Source organism: Sciurus carolinensis, chromosome 9 (assembly GCF_902686445.1).
Source record: "Sciurus carolinensis chromosome 9, mSciCar1.2, whole genome shotgun sequence".
Lineage (NCBI taxonomy): Eukaryota > Metazoa > Chordata > Mammalia > Rodentia > Sciuridae > Sciurus > Sciurus carolinensis.
This window is the reverse complement of record NC_062221.1, coordinates 79,671,384-79,687,682: the sequence shown is the minus strand read 5'-3', so window position 1 is coordinate 79,687,682 and position 16,299 is coordinate 79,671,384. Positions and strand designations below refer to the sequence as shown.

The following is a 16,299-nucleotide window of genomic DNA, read 5'->3' as shown; positions in this document are numbered from 1 at the left end:
TTATGTGATTGTGGAGGTTGGATAGGAAAGTTCTAAATATGTACAGCAGACGGGAAATTCTCAGGCAGAAACTGAAGCAGCAGTCTATGATGGAATTTCATTTTCTTCCTTCTTGTTTTTAGGGAAACCTAAGTTTTAAGTCCTTTCAACTAATTGAATCAGGCTCACTCATTACTTGGGATAGTCTCCTTTACATAAGATCAATGAATTTTGGACGTTTACAGAATACCTTCACAGCAACACCTAGATTAGTGTTTGGTTGAGTAACTAGGTACTGTGTAACCTAGCCATGTTGACTCATGAAACTGGCCATTGCAGATGGGAAATTACTTAATCATGCTAAGGAGAAGGGTACAAAAAGAGTAAGAAAAGCTGGACATACTCAAGAGACAAAAGGAAGAGAATTGAGGGACAAGATTCATTCAACAAAATCTTTTGACCATCAGCTGTTTTCCCAGCACCATATCAAGTACCAGAGGTGACAACAGGAGTGGTATCAAGTGCTTGTGTAAAGGAATTGACTTGAGGATCAAAGTGCCTTTAGTCTCTGAGTCAGGAATAAAAATAAAGATAGCTAGTAGATATGGATACGATAGAGCACAGTGATGGAAAGATGAGGGAGCCTAAAAATGAGAGCCTTTGTGTTAATAGAGGAGGATTTGAGGTCATTACCAAGAGTGGAAGATGGGGTGATCTTCTGGATGGGCAATGGAGGGAAATCAGAACTTTCTTTTCTTTTTCTTTCTTTTTTTTTAGTTGTAGATGGACACAATACCTTATTTTTATGTGGTGCTGAGGATTGAACCCAGTGCCTCCACACATGATAGGCAAGTGCTCTACCACTGACTACAACCCCAGCTCCCAGAACTTTCTTGAACTAGGGGATACAGAAGGAATGCAGGTGATTAGGAAGGCAGGTTTTAAGGCCATGCTTTGATTTTCTGTACTATAAAGAAAGACTGTCACAGATGCAAATGATCATTAACTATCCAAAATGTTGTCCACTTCATTATCCAAGAAATACAAATTAAAATAATTTTGAGGTACTATCAAGTAGACAGAAAAAAGTCTGATGTCTTGTTATTAGTTCTTTGCCCAAAAATTTAGATACAAAGTTATCTTTCATTGTTGTAATCATGAAAATTGAAAACAATCTTGTACCCACACAGTGAATCTGTTGTTTTCTAGTGTTTTGGCATTGGAATTCTTCCCCCTCTTCCCCACACAAAATCTTACAAGGAAATCAAATGCATAAAACAAATACATAAAAGTGGAATTGCACTTGTTAAGGAGCATGGTAGAATGCAGGGTCCTCCCATTAAAGCCTCCTGCCCCAGCCCCATAGAGGTAGAATATAAGAAACTTTAGTGAGATAACTCTGGGAGAGAGATAAAAAGAGACCCTTGGTAGCTGGAGACCACTATCTATGAGCATAGCTAGTCATGCTTGTCCCTTTAGTTAGATGAACATAATTTTCAACATATGCTTGCAACAGATCAATTAGAACAAAAACATAATTTAAATGTCACCAGATTCAAAGATTTACATCATGTACCCACAAATGATTCGTGGCTAGGCTGTTTGTCCAAAAAGACATTCTGAACCCCAAATATATAATGATCGTCATGTGTTGACTTTCAAAGAAACTTGTCTGAGAACCTGTACATTTCTTCCCAGCAAAGTTCTATATGTAATAAGAGAGTTCAATCCTGGGTGTGTCATTCATCTTCTCTAAAAAGTGAGGGGCACCTGCACCCTCCCTTTTGGTGTATACACCTTTGTTTCCCTTTAATAGATGTTTGCTTGTGCTTTGCTTCTGAAATGTCCTGAAATTCTCTTCTGTGATGAAAGTCAAGAATTTACCAAGCTTAGTTGAGGTTCAGTTCTCTTTGTAGGGACCTCCTTGCCCTGCCCCTATTCAGTGACAGTTCCATGAAAAAATATGAATCTACACATTGAAGAGACAATCTGGGGGATCATAACAAAAGTATTAGCCATGATAATTTTTCAAACAATGTGATAGATTTTTCCTTCTATGAGCTTATTTATATCTTCCATTTTAAAATAAAAATAGAAGTGTTAGTGCTATAGTGAGAAAAATAAATATTTTCAACGCCAAAATACTGTGCACCAAAGTCTTGAGATGTGTGTGTGTTTGCATGTGTGAGCATGTGCACGTGCACCAACATATTCAGACATACTTTTGACCCATTCACCTATGGCCTTTCAACTTAAATCTGGTGCTTCAAACTGCTTTGTGATTCTGGGACTGGGACTCCAAAAAACTTTCTTTGCCAACTGGTTGTTATACCAATACAGGCCACTAGAGGGAGGTTGAAGACAGGAGGAGGAGACAAGTTACTTGACCTCCTTCTAACAGTGCTGCTCAGCAACAAACACTTTTCAGCCCAGGTAAGGGCAGTAGGTTTCAGGCCCTAACTCCCTCTCAATGCCTGAATGAGGCATTGAGAATTAGATTTATAAGGGGTTACCAGGGTCTTCACAGTATCTTCTGTGCCAGCTGTCTTCTGAAGGTTAGAGTGATGGTAGAAGATACTGCCATTGAAATTGTCTCTAGGAGTTGGCTGGGGAATGATGGGATCCCACAAAGCCCAGGTAGTAAGGATTAACTATGAAAGACAAGCTGTGTACTTACTGTAATAAACGATAGAAACATGATGACCAGTTTGGACTAGGAGGGATCATTAATTGTGTCTAATCGATAAGAGTGTCTATAGGAACTAAATAGATCACAGCCTATTAAAATCCTACTTCATCCACATTATAGAGGCAAGAAAACTGGCTTAAGCACCAAAAGGGAGAGATAAGACTTCTTAATTTCCAGGCTTAAGCAAGTTCAACAGCATAGAGCCCCATAATGGACAAGGAATCCAGCATAAGGATGTTCATTGCTGTCATTTACAATAGCAAAAATTTGAAAATGTATACATATTACTGGGGTCCAATACATGCTACCTAAAATATGATACTTGGAAATTGAGGTCATTGAAGGTCTTTTTTTGACAATCTAGTGCAGCAAAAATGGGAAACATTTCCTTTTTTAAAATTATGATATGCCCTTGGAATGAAAAATAAGGTAGGCAAAACAGCTGAGACAAACAGGTCTGAAAATATAGCTCAAATCCAACAGATGGTTTTTTCTCATCCATACTGTGCTCAAAATATGATTATAAAAAATTAAGGCTCCTTTCACCCTGTGACTTTGGAACCTCTGAGTGCCTTTTCATCATTTGCATCCTGCTATAGGAAGGGGAATGGAGAACAGGGGAGAAGAGATCCACCCCACTATGTGCTCCAGATGATAGCACCCATCCCAGCAGCTCTCCTGCACTAACTGCACCTACATGCATAGGAACCTGGAAATGTAGTCTAACTGCATACCCAGAAGAGGAAATGCGTTTTGGTGAACAACTAGAAGATTCTGCTATAGTCACAGTGTAAAATAGGTAATGAGTGGCACAGAGAAATGCTCACATTCTACTAAATGAAGACAAGAAATTATAAATTTCATATATAGTAGAACTGCCAGTTGGGAAAGAAGCAAAAAGAAAATATGTATCTGGAATGAAAACAATGTCAAAATATAAATCATAGCTATTTCTGACTTTTGACAATTCAGGAGAGATTTATTTTCTAAATTTCTACTTTTTGAATTAGGTTGAGTGAGCAAACGACTTCTATATCATGATGTTATTTTTAAATATTTAAAGATCTAAGTTACAAACTCAAAGCACTCTTTTTAGCAAGGATCACTGCTGACAGTACTGTACCTCAACTCCTAGAATCTGATAGAAATGTAAAGGAAAAGAAAATGCCTATTGATAACACATTTTTTTGAAGTATTGAGAGGTCAGCCTAAGATTTTAACACAGATAATCCCTAATTTAGAAAAGCCATCTCAAAATCCACTCACTGTTTGAAATTGAATGCAAAATTAGTGTAAAGGATAGTGGTAGGACCCTACTCCAGCCATTACTGATGTTTCTGCCATTGATTCTACAGAGACCAACTATGGACCCCAGGCCTTTAAGAGAAGTGCTTTCCACAATCAAAATTAAGATAGCAGGAGTGCATCTTTCTTCAGCTTGTGTCCCCCTCAGTCCCTGCAAGCCCTGGTCGGCAGCCCAGGAGCCTGCACTCTGCAGCATCCCCAGAATCTGTTTCCTCACCCTGTGGAAAGTGGCAGCTGGGACTGCTCAGTGAAGAGCCCCAGACATGGTGGGAGCAAGAAGGTGGAGGGGAAGCTGGGGTCCAGGCCTGGGGGAGGGGTTCCCACAGGGCACCATCATGGAGGACCCAGGATCCTAAGGGAGACGGTGCTGGATGTTGCATTAGGATGGTGAGGAAGAGGCTAGGGAAGAGTTTTCCTCATTCCTTTTCCCCTTCATAGAAGAGACTATTCTTGGGAGACTACTTCCTCTCCATCCTAAGTCCTCTATCATCCCAGATCCTTCATTATTCTCATCTCTGGTAACCTTCATATACACTTCACTTTAGCCATTCACTCTCAAGTGAGAACCCAAAAGATTAGCCAGGATTATTCCATCTCTACAGCATAAATTCAGAAATTTCCCTTTCTGACAATAGGCAATAGCTTCCTATTTTTTAACTTTCCTGCCCAGATTACTCCTTATAAATCTTGTCTGTGCTCTCATTATTCCTGGGTGCACAATTGGGCAACTTCTTCCAGTCTCTCTTGAGTTGTGTGGTCAAATCCCTAAGGACGCCATTTTCAGACCAGTGCTATTAAGAAGCAGTTGTACCTCTTCCACACTCTCTCTTTCCCCTTCAGCAGTGAGGGTGAAGCTGGAGGGCAGGGAATACCACCAGATGGAATCAGAGCTGGAGTAAAGTCACTGAAGACCAGGAACACCTGCTCAGACACAGGTAAACTAGGAGTATATTTCTATCCAAAACTGAGGTTCAAACAGATTAAGAACCTAGCTTGAAGTCACATGGCAAGTATTCACTGGAACCCAGATTTAAATCCAGTCTCCTTTTCACAGTCCAGGTTATTGACCTTGGTGATATGTTGCTATATCATACCTTGAAGTCTTTATAGATGTATATACTTGTTTTAGCCAGCTTTTCATCACTGTGGCCAAAATACTGTACAAAAACAACTTAGAGGAGGAAAAAAATTATATGGGGCTTATGGTTTCAGAGATCTCAATCCACAGAAAGCTGACTTCTTTGCTCTGAGTTCAAGGTGAGGCAGCACACCATGGGTACACTGAGGGTTTTGTTCTGTTTTGATTTTATGAGGATCAAATTCAGGACCTTGAGCATGCTAAGCAAATATTCTACTACTTATCTACATCTCCAGCCTCAAAGTGATATTATTCTATTGCTTAATTGGCTGTCATCAGCCAATATTAGTTGTTTGTTTGTTTTTAGGGAAAGGACCATGTTTATGCTTGATATCTGTTGCCTTTCAGTACTTAGCAGAGTATCTGGCATATAATAGATGCACAATAAACATTTACTAAATGCTGTCCCCTGAACATTGTCTCCAAGGCATTATTAAGAGATGGGGCTTTTGGGGAGATGATTAGGTCATGACCATAGGTGCCCTCATGAATAGGAGCAGTGACTGTTATGGTTTAGATATGAGACCTCCCCCAAAAGCTCATGTGTGAAACAATGGAAGAATTTTCAGAGGTGAAATGATTGGATTATAACAGGTGTAACCTTACTGGTGATTTTTTATTTATTTATTTATTTATTTATTTTTGGTACTGGGGATTGAACTTAGGGGCACCTGACCACAGAGTCACATCTCCAGCCCTGATTTGTATTTTATTTAGAGTCAAGGTCTTACTGAGTTGCTTCGCCACTGCTGAGGCTGGCTTTGAACTGGAGATCCTCCTGCCTCAGCCTCCCTAGCCGCAGGGATTACAGGTGTGTGCCGCCGAGCCCAGTTTTACCAGTGATTTAATCCACCAATCTGGATAACCTAGTGGTAACTGCAGGTAGGTAGGGTGTGGCTGGAGGAAGTACATCACTGAGGGCCTGTCTTTGGGTTTTATATTTTGTCCCTGGTGAGTGGAAATTTTTCTCTGCTTCCGTGTTGCCATGTCCTGCAGACCCTTCTACCTTCACATTCTCACCTCAGACCCAGAGCTATGGAGTCGGTCAGTCATGGACTGAACCTCTGAAACCTTGAGCCAAAATAAACTCTTCTTCCTCTATGTGGTCTTTGTCATGTCTTTTGGACACAGTGATGAAAAAGCTGATGAAAACAATGCCCTTAAAAAATAGGCCCAAGGGAACTCTTTTGCCCTTTCATCTTGTGATGCCACAGCAAGAAGGCACCATATATGAATCAGGAAATGGAACCCCTCTGCCTCCCCTACCCCCTGCCCAACACACACTGAATCTGCAGTCACCTTGGTCATGAACTTTTATCTTCTAGAACGGTGAGAAGTAAATATCTGTTGTTTATAAGCCAACCAGTTTACAGCATCTTTGCTACAGCAGCCAGAATGGAGTATGACTTCAATAAATAAATGGCATCAATGGCTTAAGGAAAAAATGGGGACAGAGAAAGCAAATAAAACAGTAATACCTCCTCTCTGTTTTATTGTGTTTGGGTGAGAGAGAGAAGAGTATTTTAAGGACCAGAGCAGAAATCTTTTTGTAGTTAAAGAAAAGAGGTCAAACAAGAATTGACAGTACCTGAACAGTCCTTAATTCTCACATTTCAAAAGTCACCTGAGAGAAAATCATTTATATGGCACTTTGTCCCTGTCTATAATTTATATTCCTGAGGAAAAATTATTCCTTATGAAGAAATATCCAAAGTCCTGATGGACAGACTAATTTATGGCCAAATATTATTCATCCATTAAATCCTAGTTTCAAGGGCTGGGGATATAATTCAGTGGTAGCTCATATGCTTAGCATGCATGAGGCTCTGGGTCAAGTCCCCAGCACCAAGTAAATAAAAAAGTAAATAAAATTCCAGCTCAGACGTCCCTGGTTTTCACTGATCTCTGAACCCCCATCTCACTTTTCTCCCATCTCTCCCATGATTCTGCCTGGTCTGCCTTGTTCTTGAGATATTAGGCTCAGTTTACAAGCAGCTTCATGCAGACGAGAGATGCCTCCCATAGTACTGCCACAGGACACTCAGCAAATACTCATTGAAAACATGCTGGATGAATTAATTAACTTGGAGAGAAGAGCCTTCTAATATGAACCAAGTACTAGCCTGGCATTAATAATTTATTAATTAACAAAACACAAGCCAGGCGTGGTGGCACACACCTGTAATCCCAGCAACTCCGGAGGCTGAAGTAGGAGGATAGCAAGTTCAAAAGCAGCCTCATCATCTTAGCAAGGCCCTAAGCAACTTAGCAAGATCCTGTCTCAAAATAAAAATATAAAAAGGACTGGGAATGTAGCTCAGTGGTTAAGTGCCCCTGGGTTCAATCTTTAGCACTAAGAAATAATAATAATAATAATAATAATAATAATAATAATAAAATAAAACCACAATAGCTCTAGAAATCACTGGAACACATTTGAAAGGTCTATCATGCACTGATGTATAATATGTTAATATTCCTATATACTAGTCTCAAAAATTTTCCTTGATTCTAAAAGGATTCCTTCATGTGGTATATTTTAATTAAAAACATATGCTTCTACCTGGATAAACTTTTTTGAGAATTTTCTCAATTTTAGGGCTTTAAAAATTAACATATTCTCTTTCAATATGAATTTGCATGAAGTCTTAAGGAGACAGTCTCTCACTTGCATTGAGGAAATCCCAGAAGGTATAAGACTAACATGTTCCATTTACATTCCTGAAATGAATTTTGATTTGCAATTTGATCTAATTAATAGATAAAAATGGGGGTTTAAAATGTGGAGTGTATAAGGATACACCCATTTCCTGGGCCAAATGCTGATTCTCACTCTTCAGAAGTGTTGAAAGATAACCCTGCAGGAATCTTGGGATTATCCCAAGATACATGAAATAAGGGTTGAAGAAAAGAAAAAAATTGGGAAAGAGAAAAGAGAAATGAGTTCCCAGCAAACAGAAAAAAGTGAGATTGAAGCTCCAAATGCTAAGAAGACAAACTCTTGTTATTCCATTCATTTAATTTATCTTTATTTATAACATCTAGATTGACATTTTAGTGCAAATGAATAGCTTGAAGAGTACTTACTACCCGTGAGCCTTTGCACTGACACCTTAAGTTTTGCTTAAGAAATCAGTCCTGGTGTGTCTTGTTCAATACCCATTGTTTCCACCAGGGAGCAGCAGGAAGCTGTACACACACTACCCTCTAAATTGGTCACTGAAGCCACCAAGAGGAACCTGATAATCCCAGCTTGACAACCTCAGACAGAATGGAGACAAATCGATTTATCCTTGGCAGAGGAGATTCAGATAATCAAAGAAATGTCTCGCAGGCAAAGTAGAAGCGCATGATTTCAAGGCTTGGCCCCTGAAGAGGAGGAGAGTCATGTGATTTGAAGGCCTAGTTTTGGATGGGAGTAGCATAATCTAAATTTATTCTCAAGGAGCAGAATCACCTCATCCTGGAAATGTCTAAACTAAAAAGAAAAGAAAAAGAAAAAAAGGAAAAAGCTGATAATCAGATAATTGGATCATTTTCTCCACATTAAAGACTAAATGCCCAAAAGTTGGACTTAGAGAAAATGGAATCATTATTTCTACTCTTTTACAGCCTTGAGGCAAAATTTCCAAGTCAAATTTATTAGGTGTACAGGGATTTGGTTGCTGTTTTACTTTCTTTTCTCTTGCCAGTTACCTCCTGAGAGCTGGGCAGAGATCAGTGAGGTCCCACCATCAAGGCTGCCAGCATGTCTGTGCCTGATTTGGTGAGTTTCTGCAAAGGTACAAGTGCTTCCTCCCACCAGGGCCTCTGGTGGAATGTAACACCCTAGAACTGTGCCAAGGGGCAAAGCCAAACCACGTTCAGTGTCTGCTGCTGAACCAAGGGGCCATCTTTTCTGCCCAAGAAGTTGTTACGGAAATCTTTATAAAGTGCTGGATTTTGACTGCTAGTCAAGAAAGATAGTCTCCATACACCCAACATTTCCAAGACACACAGACACACTTTATCTGTACGATTGCACAAACACACACACACACACACACGCATTCACACATGCTAAGAAACCAAGTTAGGAGAGGCATGTTTCTAGAAGTTTCCTCTTTAAACCAGTATTTATTGCTGTTTATTCTTATAAAATATACCATGGGAGATGCTGGCATAGCAAAAATTTTGCCTCAATAGTACATAAGAAAACATGATCAAATCAGTAGGCAGATATATTCAAATAGTGACAGGGGCACTGAGTCAACTTTAAGATTAAAAACAAAGGACATTACCTCCAACAGAGGATTAATAGTCAGAATATATAAAGAACTCGAAAACTTAGGACTATAAAAACAACAACCCAATCATAAATTGGTAAACAAACTAAACAGATGCTTCTCAAAAGAAGATATACAAATGGCCAACAAATATATGAAAAACTGTTCAACATTGCTGGCAACTGGAAATGCAAATCATCTCAGTCCAGTGAGAATAGCGATCATCAAGAATACAAGTAATAATAAACGCTGGTGAGGATGTGGGGAGAAAAGTACACTCAAACATTATTGGTCGAACTGTGAATACAGTCACTCTGGAAAGCAGTCTGAATATTACTCAAAAGACTAGGAATGAACTATCATGTGACCCTGCTATCCCTCCTTGGTATTTATCCAAAAGAATTGAAATCAGTATACCACAGTGATACAGGCACACTGTTGTTTATAGCAGCACAAATCACAGTAGGGAACCAACCCAGATGCCGTGGCAATAGGTGAATGGATTTTTTTTTTAAATGTGGTATATATACACAACCATAAAGAAGAACGAAATTATGGCATTTGCTGGTAAATGGATGGAACTGGAGAATATCAGGCTAAGTGAAATAAGCCAGACTCAGAAAGTTAAGGGTTAAGTGTCTTCTCTCACATGTGGAAGTTGAGCAAAGTAAGGGGGACAAAGCAGGGAATACCATGAAAATAGGGGGATGATCAGAAGAGTACAGGAAGGGGACCAGAGGGAGGGGTTGGGAAGGGAGGAGCTGCAGAATGAAACCCAACAGAATTACACTATATACATATATGCCACAGTGAATTACACCTTTATGTACCTCTATAAAGCATCAACTTTAAAAAACAGTAAATAATAGAAAGAAGACCTGTAAAGAAAAGGAAGGGGGATAGGGGAGGAGAAGAGAGGAGTGGAAGAGAAGCACTGGGGATCGAAATGGAGCAAATTATATTCCATGAATGTGTGATTGTGTCAGAATGAACCCAACTATTGTGTATAACTATGATGCATTAATGAAAACATTTTAAAAAATTAAAGCTATTAAAATTAACTATGAAAATCCCTCCCTGTGGGCCAGGGATGTATCTCAGTGGCAGAGCATTTGCCTACCATGTATGAAGCCCTGAGCTCAATCTCCAGTACCAAGAAAAGAAAAAAGAAAAACAAATCTCCCCCTGTGAACTTGCAGGCACTATCAGAACAGGGGTATTTAGTTCCTTGTTCTATTCCAAATGCCTTGAACATTTCAGATGCTCAGTTAATATTTGTTAAATGAAGAAAATATTTTAAAAATATACCATATCAGAGATCGACACACTATCTCTTCGTGAGTCCATTTTCAATTATCTTTTTCTCCTGCCATCATTAAAATAGATCTTGGTCTCTTCAGATCAACACAAGCTGGAGTTGATGGCTGGGCTTGAAGAGTCATGTTGTATGTATCTTGGCAACAACCTTAGTGAGAGGGGCCAGATGCTCACCCTAGAGAAGGGCGTGGGCACTGATACTGACCAAACACGTGGAAAATTCCCATCTCATATTGTCTCTGGAATAGGGTTGCCAGATTTAGCAAATAAAACTACAGAGTGTTCACTTAAATTTAAATTTCAGATCAATGAATATATCATGGGACAAACTTGTACTAAAAAAAAATATTCATTATGTCTCTGAAATTCAAAACGAACTGGGCATCCTGTATTTTAATTGGCAACCCTAAGATGGGGTATACAGTTTCTAAGTGGAAGGGTGAGAAGATTGCCGACCTTTTAAATTGTGATTTCTCCTTTGCTCTGGTCTCAGGGGTTGTATCCTTTTAACTTCAGTGTCTGAATGCCATTGTAGAATGCCAGTGACAGTGGATTCCACTGAATCCCATTGAATGTGCCATCAAAAAAAACTCTAGTGTTTAGAAATGTTCCCCAAGCTCAAAGTTTTTGTTTTGTTTGCTTTCTGTTTCTCAGGAGTGTGCATTACAAATAACTGCTATGTTTTCTTCAAAGGCTCACCTGGTGCCAATGCCAAGTCCTGATTCTTTGGATAGCCCTTGATTCTCCCCTCCAGAGTGGGCTGGACCCAGGATCACAGGTGAGGAGGAAGCCACTGCATGGAACATCCTGCTTCCTGTCACCTGAGGAATCAGGCACTTTGGTAATGCTCAGGGTTGGCTCCTTTCTCTCTGCTTGTATACATTCAGGCTCCCACAACCAGCTGGGCTAGAAAATTCACGAGGGGGGTGACCAGCCCAGGGGTATTGGGTAGTCATGACTTCCCCTCTTAATCTGGGACACAGATCCTTCAAATGAACTGAGTTGTGGTTTTCACATCCTGTGGTTGGGTAGTCTACCCACCATGATGCCGTCCTGCTTGGGGATGCCCCGTGTGGGCCTCGGTAAGGAATTTCTAGGACATGGCATCTGGCTTCCCAGAGGAAAAGGCAGCAGTAGAGCAAATGGTTTCCCGTCCTGAATGGCTGGCACCAAGTGTTATTGATACCTGGGTGCAGAGTGCAGGGCCTCCCAGAAGCCTTTTGGGGTAGGGGAAGGATGGGACTGGAGGTCCAGATGACCCAAGTTGGCCCTAAAGATGGGGAACTGGTAGCCTCCTCAAAGGCTTGTGGAGGGCATGGGGGACCTTCTGTTCTTGGAGTTCTCGGTAGTGCTGGGGCCATCAGCTCCTAGCTCCTATGGACTCTGGACCCATGAAGGTAGTCTCATCTCCACTTCTCCTGTTTTTCTAGGGAGGGAAGGGATATTCTGGTTCGCTTCTAATTCAGGTGACAAGCCCTAAGCTCAGTTTTGAGAAGCACAAGTAAGAACCTTCAGTAATCGTTCTTTGATCAAACAAAGGGTATGTTCCACTTTAATAATTTCTTGAGAGATATCTTTGTTTAGAAAATTGAAATAGGCTTACAAGGCCTTGTGTTTCCCAAATAACTTCCAGTCAATTACTAACCTCCTCTTGATAGAGAGGATCTGACACACAATACTGGGGGGTGCGTCAGGGCTTCGTAATGGGAAACTGAAAAAAGGGGACGGGATCAAACAATGATGACGTGAATCCAGTCTTTCCAACATAAATATGACTTAGAAAAAGTGATCTCCAGACTTCTGTTCACAAACATCCAGAGTCAGTCTTTCCTGAGAATCCAAACCTAGCTGTGTCCTTATAGAAGGCACAGGTCCATCTTCACCCTGAGCTCAACCCTGTCCTTCCTGGATCTGCCTCACTAGAAGCCTCAGTGGACAGATAGCCTGGAGCTTTGTGGTAGTGGGGGTGGAGGAGCAGCAGAGGCAGAGGAATCCAGCTAGGAACCAGCCAGTACACACAGATGCCTTTCCATTAGAAGATGGACAATCAAAAGACCTCAACACTTAAATCCTAAGAATCTTATAAAGAAAATGTTCTTTGTTACTTGTAAGCATTATCACTTTTTATTGAATTATGCTATGAATGAGTACCTTTGATCAAATGAGACCAATTAAATTAATGAAAATAAAATTCTTACCTTTCTAGAAACTTCCGTTATATTGATAGACATCTAAGACCTTTTGCAAAACAACACTAATCTATCTTTCAGAACTCATCAGCTATTTCTTCCTAGAACTACCATGCTTTTCCTTAAGGTTTCTGAACCCTGGCATTATTGGCATTTGGAATGGTAGATTCTTTTTTCTAGCAGGCCGTCCTGTGCATTATATGATGTTTAGCAGCATCTCTAACCCCTACACACTAAGTGCTGGTAGCACACACTCTCCCCCTCTGAGGTGGTGACAATTCTAAAATGCCTGAAGACATTGCCAAGTGTCCTCTGGGGAGCAAAATCACCCCCATAAAGAGCCATCAGAGGACAAATCCATCTCCCACACAGAACCACTACTCTGATTCATAAGACAGCTTCCCTTCTATGAACATATTTTCCCCTGCCCTCCACAAAACACACTTGCATGCACACACCTGTCTTCCTGTTCCCTTTATCCAAAATGCCCTGCTTTTCTGCTTTCCACTGACAAACTCATGCTTATTCTTTAAGGTCTAAATACAACGCTGCTCTTTATAGCTGCCAGTCCATACCAGCTCAATTTCCTTTCCCTGGTCCCACTGACATAGGCACCACACGCAGCTATACATGTCCTAATTAAAGTGTGCACCATATGATGTTGCCTTGGCTTATTCCCTCGTCCCCCTTCTCCCAAGAGGCCACGAGTTTCTTAAGAGCAAGGTCTGTGTATCCACACTGCCCAGCATGGTCTCTGTGTGTGCGTGCCTGCGTGTCCCAACAAATATACACAGCACTCAACTCAAGTAAATGTTTTTATTGAGGAATAAGCCAAAGTCTTAAGCTCTGCCATTTACTATATTTTCTAAAGGAATACAGGGATTTTAGAATTTATCAAGAAAACTGATTTTAGTTTGCCTAGACCCCCTTAGACCTCTGCTAGATACTGGGTAAGAATTGGTTGGCTTGAATAGAAACATCAGAGGTTTTAAAAATACTCAGCTAATATCAGAGATAAACATGGGTGAGTACAGAAAGGCAAGGGGTTGTGACACCATCCAAGTGAAGCTTTACGAGGTGAATTCATGTGGGCTGGGAATGCATGAAAACACAGCATCAGGCATCCCGGACAGGGAAGGTGAAGCCATTGCTTTCATAACAAAGGTGTCAGGAACCATGTCAGAGTAACACGATTCGGGAAGCGGAGCCCTAATTGGAAGTGGAAGAAGGGAAGAGGAGTAAGTAAGAAATAATATCGTCAGATCTTGAGTCTGGGTGCTGGGGTGCTGATTTACCACTCATCAAAATATAAAGATTAGGGAAAGAAGGAAATGAGCTCAGCACTGGATACCAGTGGGTCAAAGGTCACAGACACGGTTGGAAATGGGAGTGTGAGGCTCCGAGGAGCTGAGGCACCAGGGACCAGCTTTGACTTTGAGGGCCTATCACTGAGACCAAGGGACAATACAAGATGACTGAGGAAGGACAGACGGAACTGTGATAGAGAAGAGGGGCTGGTGAGGACAGCAAGCAGGAGCAAGAGGACGCTGTGAAAGCCAGAACAAATGACAGTTCAAGAATTATGACATTTGGATTGTATAGAGGGAAATGAGGGGAGGGGCGGGGGTGGGCGGGAGAAGGAAAGATGGTGGAATGAGACAGACATCTTTACCCTCTGTGCATGTATGACTACAGGAATGATGTGACTCTGCATCGTGCACAGTCATAGAAATAAAAAAAATTGTACTAAAAAAAAAAAGGAATTGTAACATTTCAAGGACTTCAGTGGGGCAGAAGTCAGTGTGAATGAGGGCTGGAGACAGGCAGTGATCTGTTGACCCAGAGGTCTGTTGACTTGCGGGAGGTGAGACTAGTGGGGAGGAGGAGCCAGAAGCCAAACTGTGGGAAGGTAAGGAGCAGAGAGGCATGTAAGAAAGCAGAGAAGAATGTAACAGTAGAGCTAGAAGAGACCAATTCCTCAACCAGCCAGTCAGTAGGAGGAAAGCAGGCAGTCCTACAATAGAAAGGTTCTGTTTGTTTTCAGGTTGCGCAACACTGGAATCTGTTTGTCGACAGAGTGAAAGGAACAGAGAAGTAGAAGATTTTGAAGCTATAAGACAGACAACTTAATAAGCAAAGTCTTGCAAAGAGGTGGGAAGGGATCTGGCTCCTTGGGCAGGGCTGCTTTTGAAAGGAGTAAGGGCATCTTCCCCTGAGGAAAAAGTAAAGGGGTCAGGAGTGACAAATCACATAACTAAAACAAAGAGGAGAGTAGAGGAACCTCACTGCTAGATATTCCTACCCTGCTCGAGCAAGAGGGCACGCTGTACACAGAGGCCTACAGAGTTTGTGAAATTGGGACTCCACACTGATGCCCCTACAAGAGATGTTCCAGGGAATTGACCAGAAAGGATTTAAAGTTCTGCAAAGTCAGCAGAGTTTCCACAATTCCTTTCAGATGGGTGTAGTTTTTCCTGAAAAACTCCTACTCACCCTTCCACACCCAACTTAAATGTTCCCATCTCTATCACATCCAGATGGAAACTGAACCATGAGAGTCATTTTATCTCCCCCACCTCCAAGATTTTTATAAAAATATTTACCTTGTTGTGTTTGAAATGTTCTGTATACTCAGTTATTCTCCCACTAGTTCCTGAACTTCTCAAAGGTTCTAATTCATCTCTGAATTTCAGCACCTGGGGCCATGACTTTCACACATTAGATACTCAAATAGTGATGAACAAGTGAACAAAGGAATGAACACGTGGCCACCTGGCATTTCCCCTGCTGGTGGAAGCTCACTTTGACTCACAGACTCACAGCCCTGTTAACTAGAGCGGAGAGTCCTGAGGAGGGGCTGGGCTGCTTCTCTGGCTGCACAAGATCTGAGAAAAACCGCACATGTGGATATAAAAGCACATGAGAACAATCATAGCCACGAAATGAATGTGAAATGCAAATGGTTTTCTCAAGACCCATATGCTGCCCCGACTAGCAGGAGAAAAGAGCAGAGCCCTGCAGATGCGCTTACTGTAAAAAACAACTCTCGCAACCTTTTTTTTCTTTTTTTTTAGATAAAATCTGTTTTGAATCTGACTGTCTCTCTAACATAACTTTGCTGCTAAAAGTCACAGCACCATGAAATCCTAGTTCAGATGGAATTTGGTGAATTTCATGTGAATGCATGGTACCCAGCAACACCAGCGATGCTTGTACTGAGCCCCACCACAGGTCCTGTGTCTATCTTTATTTCTTACAACCATTGTGCTAGGTGGGAGTGATTACCTCTGTCTCAGATATGGGTAAACTCAGGCAAGGAGCAGAAAGATCACACCCTGGTCCACAGGGCCAAGAATAAAGACTGAGCCTTTCTAGCTGCAAAGCCGGGCTTTTCCCACTCTGTTATGCAAATGCTCC

The 16,299-nt window shown here is 41.2% G+C and overlaps 1 protein-coding gene across 1 annotated transcript in view; it reads left to right on the top strand.

Moving 5' to 3' along the window:
* The window catches only part of Gtpbp8 (GTP binding protein 8 (putative)), a 42,295-nt gene extending 30,841 nt beyond the window's left edge, over positions 1 to 11,454 (top strand). The window contains exons 6-7 of the mRNA XM_047563644.1: positions 8,804 to 8,877; positions 11,387 to 11,454. Of these exons, the coding sequence (XP_047419600.1) occupies positions 8,804 to 8,873 (70 nt within the window). The 3' untranslated portion in view covers positions 8,874 to 8,877; positions 11,387 to 11,454. The remainder of the gene's footprint in view (positions 1 to 8,803; positions 8,878 to 11,386) is intronic.
* Positions 11,455 to 16,299: the final 4,845 nt, after the last annotated feature.